The 8,881-nt window shown below is 40.4% G+C and overlaps 1 protein-coding gene across 1 annotated transcript in view; it reads right to left on the reverse strand.

Moving 5' to 3' along the window:
• Window positions 1–8,875, reverse strand: part of RBBP5 (RB binding protein 5, histone lysine methyltransferase complex subunit) — a 9,440-nt gene extending 565 nt beyond the window's left edge. Inside the window, exons 1-12 of the mRNA XM_029086139.1 lie at window positions 8,709–8,875; window positions 7,500–7,640; window positions 6,839–7,001; window positions 6,278–6,387; window positions 5,998–6,117; window positions 5,560–5,713; window positions 5,377–5,448; window positions 4,691–4,808; window positions 3,818–3,887; window positions 3,467–3,696; window positions 2,847–3,041; window positions 1–398 (exon numbers count right to left, since the gene is read on the reverse strand). The exon at window positions 1–398 is cut by the window's left edge and continues 565 nt beyond it. Coding sequence (XP_028941972.1) covers window positions 370–398; window positions 2,847–3,041; window positions 3,467–3,696; window positions 3,818–3,887; window positions 4,691–4,808; window positions 5,377–5,448; window positions 5,560–5,713; window positions 5,998–6,117; window positions 6,278–6,387; window positions 6,839–7,001; window positions 7,500–7,640; window positions 8,709–8,851 — 1,545 coding nt within the window. The 5' untranslated portion in view covers window positions 8,852–8,875 and the 3' untranslated portion in view covers window positions 1–369. The remainder of the gene's footprint in view (window positions 399–2,846; window positions 3,042–3,466; window positions 3,697–3,817; window positions 3,888–4,690; window positions 4,809–5,376; window positions 5,449–5,559; window positions 5,714–5,997; window positions 6,118–6,277; window positions 6,388–6,838; window positions 7,002–7,499; window positions 7,641–8,708) is intronic.
• Window positions 8,876–8,881: the final 6 nt, after the last annotated feature.

Below are 8,881 nucleotides of genomic sequence, written 5' to 3' on the forward strand. Positions count from 1 at the left end.
TTCAATCCAGGAACAAAAAAAAAAAATCAAATACTTAAAAGACAATGGTTGATAAGCTCTGGAGTGGCAGAGTGTTGGGTACCAGCTCACTTTAGAAATACAGATGTCACCACAAAGGCAGTCCAGTTAGTCTCTTTGCAAATTGCATGACCTGAGAGTCAGCATCTTACACTGTTCCATGAAGAGGCAGTTAAGGAGGAATGAAGGCCTTTTCCTCTTCCATATTCATTTCTTCCAAAAGTCACTCCCTGAATCCGTGAACAATCAGTCTGTTGTGTTAGTCAGTCCACTCTGACTGAGCATTTCATCTATTTTCCACGTTATGGTGCCAACACAGGAAAGAATACAGGAAGATAGAGAAGAGTGTCTTCATAACAATTCTGAGATTGCACCACCTGCTAAAGAGATCAAAGACAGGCAAAAAATAAGTAACCAGACTCAAATAGATGTTACAAGAAACCAGAAACCATCAAATATGGCAGCATTTCCAGAAAAAAAAAGAAAAAAGAAAGAGAACATGATTTTCTAGATAAAGCCATTCTTCTCAGAATGAGATATAATCAACAAGATTAAGACCAACAAATTAATATCTCCAGTATTTCTGCATTTGTATTTGAGATCACGTGCACAGGAATGACAAGGTGGATAAAGAACTGTGAGTTTTTAATCCACAAAGTTGCAAGCAAACTTACCTGCTGTAATTTTTTTTTTTTTGATTCATCAATCCCAAAATCTCAGAACAAAAGCACAATTGAAATCAACAAGTTCCACCCAAATTTGGGTTAAACCAGATTACCATGAGATTTAATTCTAAAACTATAAAATGGATCAAGCTTCTGTTTGTTTATACTGAAACCTGATTTTGACACAGCAGCTTTAAGAATAAGAGATTTACTGCCAGACTGCACAGCACAGTGACACAGACACACTTGCACCAGGCTCCAAGGAGTCTGTCTAGAGCATTGCTTCATTTGAAGCATGTTAGAGGAAACAGGGGTATTATTTTTCCAGCTCTCAGAACAGATTGATGCAACAGCAATCACAAGCTGCAAGAAGAAAGTACACTGAGATCTGTCTACAAATGTAGATCAAGCCAATTAGTAAGCAGGTTGATAACAAAGTTATATAAACATATCTAGAAAAAGCTGAACAAAAATACTTGCTATTAAAACCCCTTCTCTGAAAACAGATTCCTTATACAGCTACTTACACATGGAAAAGTCAAAATATCCAGCATTGGTTTTTTGAAGGAAATTACAACTAAAATTCATTTTGGAAGCCACACTGTTTAAGTTTCCAGTGCACAATCCTTTCTCATTTAAATTCTTTTACATATGGTCATGTTAATTAGCAGTGTGATAAAAGAAAGCAATTGACAGGCCTGGTAATGAAACTAACAGTTGTACTCATTTGATCTTCCAACTGGTCTTGTCCATCCAGCATGGCACAACAGAGCAGTCAGGATGCGTAACAGATGCCCACAAAGACACCTGAAGATCCACACAATCCAGGCAATTCCTTACTATCATACTTTAAAACACACTGGATGTCCCCTAATGACTTGAGAAGTCAAAAGAGAATCACCCTGTCTGGTAAATCTGACACTAAAAGCTACTCAGAACATGCCAGGATACAAACATGGTCTAAGGTAATTCTTGGTTACCTGTTTAATTTCTGGATTTTGCAAGGTGTGGTGTGAAAGGATTAAATTGAAGCCCAGAAAACATCCACTACTTTTTTCCATGTACAGACTAAGTTTCTTTTATCACATCCCCTTTTTCCACAAGTAGCAATTATCAGCACTAGTACACACAATGTAACAGGAGCTGAGCAGGAAGGACAAGGAGCAGGGTGGGTAGCGTAGGACCAGCAGTGAGGGAAGGAAAAGGGGGAAAAAAAATAAATAAAATTACTTCTGTACAGTCTAAAAATCCACAGCAGCAGCTGCTGAGTTCAAGGAAATGCAAAATTTGATATATCAATTACACTGTGTCTTTGAAACTGTTTATATATCAACCCTGAATTCTTCATTACAATCTTAAAAAAGAAAAAAGGAGCCCACATCACTACTACACTTTAATAAACTTTTCTTGAGTAAGAAGCTGAAGTAGTAAATGAGACAGATGGGAAACCCTCTGGGCCCTAACAAAGGTGACTGCAACAGTTCTGGCTTAAGTATGCAACCAACAAAAGGTGACAAACATAAAAAAAAAAGTACAAAAGATCATCAAAACCAATTGTACTTCCTGGAATTGAACTAAGGCTGCTGTGTAATCCAGGAATAAAAAAATTCAGCTCCTGCATTTTATCTCAGAGTTTGTGTATCAAACAGACCATTATTGATGCTCCGTTTCTTAGTTCTGCTGACAGAACTTTCCTGTTTTCATCATTCTGTGAAGTACTAATGACACAAAACGTCAATTTCAGCTTCAGAATCCTCCACTATTTACGTTATTCTCTATCAAAATTTACCCAGCAAAACCAAACATGATTACTGTTTACCTAAGAGTTGATAGATGTGACCAAAAAAATTAAAGTCATCAAAAGATTTATTTTTTTTTTTGCTTTTGAAATAGTGCTCAATCTCTATTAAAAACCCTACATGCTCTTTAGATGCCAAAATACGGGCAGGAATGTCACTTTCATTAAAAATATATTAAAAGCACTTCCCTTTTAAAAAATAAATATATATATAAAATAAAATTTTGCCTCTCCTTGACAGCAGCTAAATGTTTGGTGAGCAAGTGCCATTTGGGAAGATAAAATGTTATGACTATATTAAAGTCAGGGTCTGTACAAAGCAAGGCCACCAAGCAAGCCAACGCCGCTCGCGCTGGGTTCCTTACCTGTCAAAGGCTGTCCCAGCTCCGCCTGCACTTTACCCTTCGCTGCTCCTTCCAGAGGTAAAGCACCTCTGTCCCCTTTGTAGAGTTTCGGTTTAAATGGAGAATCTTTGTCTTTACCTTTTGATCCTTTAGGCCTGCCTGCTTGCTTCTTCTTGGATTTACCATCTCCCTTCACACCCAGCAGCGGATGGACTTCTGTGGAGAGACAACGTGTTACCAGTGAATTCCCCCTCAAGGTGTTTGAATCAGCACGTACAGCCCTTGGTGTCAGATATAAACAGCAATAAAATTCTAGTTTCAGGATGCCCTTACTCATTCCTAGCTTGCAAAACACCAGCAAAAGTTGCAGAGTTGATAAACATGAATAACTGTTCTAATAACTGTTCTAACTGTTCTCTTCTATCTTGGTGTCACATATAAACAGCAATAAAATCCTAGTTTCAGGATGCCCTTACTCATTCCTAGCTTGTAAAACACCAGCAAAATTTGCAGGGTTGGTAAACATGAATAACTGTTCTAAGAAGGGACTTCACAGGAAAGAGAAAATTAAGGAGCAACCTTCTAAATTTCTGGTTTTCAGATGCAGAATAGGCACTGAAACAAGGGCAGCTTCCACGCACCATCGTTAGGTACTCCTTGTAGCTCAATGTTGGTGGTTTTGGGCTTCTTCTTTGGTGCCTGAGGTCCATCAGAGGAGGACTGCCTCTTCTTCTCAGAACCTATTCCCTCATCCGTTAAAGAACTCTGAACTGCATCAGGTGGAGGTCCATAGGGGTTTTCTTCTGGATCTTCCACTTCAGGAGCAATAGGTAAGTAAAGCAGAGCCTTGGAGTCCTCCAGTTCTTCATCACTGCAAAGGAAAAAAATAATTGCTTTCATTTAAAACTAGGGGTTATTGCAACATGTCATACAGGGAATCTTAGTGATATATTTCATATTCATACTTCAAACAAAAATAATGATTCTTTCACCTGCTGCAGAAGGCAGCAATGGGATCCACACTAGTTACATCTACTTCTTCATCTTCTGCAGCATCAGCACCTGAGAAGCAGGGAAAAAAAGATGAATTAAAGACAGTAAGGAAAAAACTAAATTACTTAAAAAGAACGGGGCTGGGCTTAAATGTCTAAACATGCAGAAGTGAGAATTAAAGCAGAAAACAAACCTAAAGTTTTTCCTCTTAAATCCATCAGGTTTTTATTTTCTTTTCCTATGTTCTAATACAGATCCATTGCAACAAAACACCAGTAACAAAGCTAGATAAAAGATTTTCAATCTTCTAAATGCTTTGTTGTTTTCACTAAACTAATTCTAAATCTGATGAAATTTATTGTAATGCTTAATACCCACAAGTCAACATTACACTCGAATATTAGAAATTGCTAGGGAACAATTAATCTGAATACAAGAAGTGCTGCCAAGCCTGGTGAAGAGGAGAGCTCTGTGGTGTGCTGGGAATAATCCTCATTTCTTTCCACAATTTAACGGTAACATTTCACAGTACACAATTTTTTGGCACCACCAAGTGGCCAGGTTGTGCTGCTATCGATTCAAATTCAGTGCTGCTGCTGTTGAGAGCAAGCCTCTACACCCACAGATGTCTATTTGCTACTGCTTTCTGCTTAAAAATATATTGGAGAAGGGAAACATTTCTAAAAAACTGCTGCATGGCAATTGGCAGGAATCATATTGATTGTGTTAGTTCAGACATCTTCATTTATCCACTCCTGTTTTGTCATTTAACATCCAAATATACAACCATGACCACTAGTTTTAATTTTTACTGCACTGATGTATTCAGACTACAAACTATTTGCTCCATAGAAACACAGTTTATGCAGTACCTGTCTGTTCTGGTTCACTCTTATCTTCATCTTCAATATCAAACTCTGACTCTCTCTCTTCATATTCTACATTTTCATCCAGCTCTTTGAAGTCAGGTGCAAAGGCACTCCAGTTTTCCTAAACCACAAATTCAAAACAATTTCTACCTTATGCAAAGCAACAGCAACTATAGCAAGGAGTCACACAATTACAATCTCATTCTGCGTTAAAATCCCCCAAGCCACGTGCAAGATCACAACAATCAAGCCTCATTCAGGTCCAGTCATGTGGCAAATTAGGAACTGCACAAGTCAGTTCCAACTGAAAATATGACAATATTCCTTAAATATTGCAATGTGGGTAATAAATCCCCCTAAAGCCAGAGCTGTGTGATGTTTAGCCACTTGAGTTTTGTCTCACACGGATTTCCCACACTTACATGACACATTCAGGACAGCATTTCCACATAAAGTGTCCCTGTGATTATATTTAAGACTTTAAATGCAAAGCTGAACTAGGTCAGCAACTGAAATGTGAGTATCCTCCTCACATTCAACAAGACAGTAAACATATGGCAGGTAAGGCAGGTGAATCTAACGAGCTCGTTGAATGGGATTTAATAAAGGATTTCAATGGGGAACCATTCATTCTACTGGGATGGAGGCCACTGGCACACCTTCTTAAGGAAATGATCTGAAACACTTACCACTTGATTCTGAGCCCATATTGACACAACACCACTCGAAATAGAAGCTATGATCGGTCGGACAGGATGCCACTAGATTTATTTGAAAGAGAAAAGCGGAAGGAGCTTAATTGGTAAATGGAATTAAGAAAGCTTAATTTTCAAAATAACAAGAAACATAGTAATAGCAGACAGTTTTCTTACTGCTACATCCAAGAGCAGCTCTCCTCTGGTCCCGTGGAGGATTTTCACTAGGTTTCCAATACTCTTCTCCCAAATGTACAAGGCATGCTGTCGTGCTGAACCTGCCACTATATATTCACCGTCACCAGAGAAACAGCACTTCTTCCACGGTGTCCTGCGTGCAAAGCCAACATCCCGAGTTAAACAACAGCACAACACGGAGGATTGGAGGACTGTGGAGTGGGCTTGTTCTTCAGACTGAGATCTTACATACTCCCATCCACAAATAATATTTATACTTCAAATCAAATTGGGACAGGCAGGTTTCAAATTAAAGGATCTGTCCATTACATTGAATAAGATACTGAGCTACTCTTCATCCTGAGATTCCCGTTAGCACTGAGCACACAAATCTCACCTTTTAGAGTCAGGCTGACCAGCCATTCTGCTGCCTCTCACCTGTTCACTAAATCCTGCAGCTTCTGCATCGGTTCGGGCTCCCCATCTCGTCCACAGGTTAGAATTTCACGGCCATCATACACCCTGATTATCCGGTCAGCTGTGTTTATTAAAAAGCAGCTGCAGGAAGGAGGGCACAGAAGATGTATTGTGTTAAAAGACTAAGAAAATAAAAAGAACCAGAATATGTTCCATGAAAGATTTGTGGGGGTTCTTAAGACTACCTTATAGCTTTCAATTCAATTTTTAAAGGTATCACTTGATAAATGAAGTAACTTACCTTCCTTTCCGAGCAAATTCAATCGATTTAATAGCTGTGGTGTTGCTGGTTCCAGTTGTCACTCTGAAGGAAGCAACAAGATCCTGAGTGTCTGTTTTTAAGACCAAGATCTGAAGATTAAGGAGACAGAATGCAAACACTGTCATCAATTAAAACTCATTTCCCTTTAGGTACCTTTCACATCAGCTCCTAACCCTGACAACAGAAGCCTCAGTAATCTAAACAGGAATACCTGGGATTCTGCAGCTGTAGTTTCTACATTTTCTGTGACAGTTCTGTGACATAAACATTGGTTTATTTACACTGGAAAAGGATCCAACAAACACAGTCAAAGACAAAGGCAACACAGAGACAAAGATTACAGTCTACAGATCTTCAAAGATAAAAGTGTGATGCTTTATTCAGATGATCCTATCAGCACAACATCAATTATTCAAGGGATGTTCAGGAAGCTTTATTTGTATATTAAAACAAAGAACACAACCCAGAAACACTAAGCATCTGATAAAGACAGGAGCTAATCTAAGCTCTTGCATCCAGTACCACCTGCTAAAATCTCACCTTCCCCTTGGCATTGCCCGTGTAAATGTACTCCCCTCGCCTGTCAAAGGAGGCCACGACATTGAGATCAGAATCATCGTCCACAGGTAGGACAACGTGTTTGGAGTCTGACAGCGTTAGCATCACCGGCGCTGACTTCATGGGACAAACCAAAACTCTGTTTCTGTGAAGCAGAAAAAGAAGAATTAACAGTTTCTTCTCTGGAAAAGAAGTTTCCACATCTAGAAGCAGAAAAAAATATCAACCTATATTAAGAAATACAGAATACCTCTCTATGTTTATTATATTGTTTCAGCTTTGTTACTTTAATTACAACACAACATTTAGCTGGTGTCTACTTTAATTTCCTTTCTTTTTCTGGAAGCTTCTCCAGTTTATGCAGTAACTTGTAAACACAAGAAGACATTTCTATACAGATTTTTAATAATTATTCTCTGTGTTTACTCTCCTCCCTCCTCAGTATTTTCATAATAAAAAGAGCTACAACAAATCCAGTTTGGATTCTGATCACAAGAAGAAGATACAATGACGGTCTCTACTAGATTTGGAAAAACTCACTTTGCAAACTGCAATAAAACCAGTTTAGTAACTATTAGTTCTACCAAAATGAGAGCAGTTCTACCAAAAGGAGAGCAATCAACCCTTTTTTCACAGGACTTACTGGTCTCGAGGGTGGTACTGAACTTTCAAAATAGGCGAAGGAAATCGAAATCTCTGGTCACAGTCTCCAGAGAGCACATCCCACTGCGACACAATGTTATCGGTCGAAGCACTCACCAGTTTGTGACCATCTCGACTCCAGCTACAGCAACGAGAGGCAGTTCCAGTAAAGGTTATTCCTTAAACCTTTAAAATGTACACCCGCCAACAGCCACTTTAAAATTATCAGACCGAGGTACAAAGAGAAATTTATCAGCCTGAAAAAATAACTTTTGAGCTCTGACATCCAAAAACTCAACAAGTGTAACACATTTCCAAATTATCTTAAAGGAAACTATCCTAAAATGTACGAGTGTCCCACAACGGGCTGGCATTTCAGCAATCAACATGCCCAGGTGTTCAGTGCTCTGTCCCAGTATCAGAGCATCTGATGCTCAACCAACACAGGCACGGACAACCTGGTGGAAAAGGACCTGGGGGTGTTGGTTGACAGCCAGCAGTGTGCCCAGGTGGCCAAGAAGGCCAACAGCATCCTGGCTTCTATTAGAAACAGCGTGGCCAGCAGGACCAGGGAGGTCATTCTTCCTCTGTACTCAGTGTTGGTGAGGCTGCACCTTGAATACTGTGTCCAGTTTTGGGTCCCTCACTCCAAGAAGGCCATGGAGGTGCTGGAGCGTGTCCAGAGAAGGGAACGGAGCTGGGGAAGGGTCTGGAGCACAAGTGTGCTGAGTTCCCTTGTGGCTGAGGGAACTGGGGGTGTTGAGCCTGGAGAAAAGGAGGCTGAGGGGAGACCTTCTGGCTCTGTCCAGCTCCCTGAAAGGAGGGTGGAGAGAGGTGGGGTCAGTCTCTTCTCCCAGTGACAGAACAAGAGGAAACAGCCTCAAGTTGTGCCAAGGGAGGTTTAGATTGGATGTCAGGAAAAACTTCTTCATCAAAAGGGTTCTCAGGTATGGAACAGGCTGCCCAGGGAGGTGGTGGAGTCCCCATCCCTGGAGGGATTTAAAGCCGGGTAGATGAGGTGCTCACAGAGATGGTGTAGTAGTAAATAGGTACAGCTGGACTCGATTCCAACCAAATGACTCTACAATTCTCTCTCTAACAACAACGAGAACGACTTTTCACACCTGCTGTAGAAACTACAAGTTCAATTACAACTAGACACCGAGTTTTCAGTTCTCCCGTGGAAAAAAAAAACCGAGCCTTTTCTCACCATAAGGAGCAGACGGGGTGGATGTGAGCGCTTATGATCTTAGCGATGCCCCTGGTGAGGAAATCCCAGATGACGATGCGCCCGTCGTTGCAGCCCACGGCCAGCAGCGTGCCCCAGCGATTGAAGGTGCAGGTGAGGGCCATGCTGATACAGTCCAGCGTCCCATCGGCCTC

The sequence above is a fragment of the Antrostomus carolinensis genome, unplaced genomic scaffold (assembly GCF_000700745.2).
Source record: "Antrostomus carolinensis isolate BGI_N321 unplaced genomic scaffold, ASM70074v2 scaffold23127, whole genome shotgun sequence".
NCBI lineage: Eukaryota > Metazoa > Chordata > Aves > Caprimulgiformes > Caprimulgidae > Antrostomus > Antrostomus carolinensis.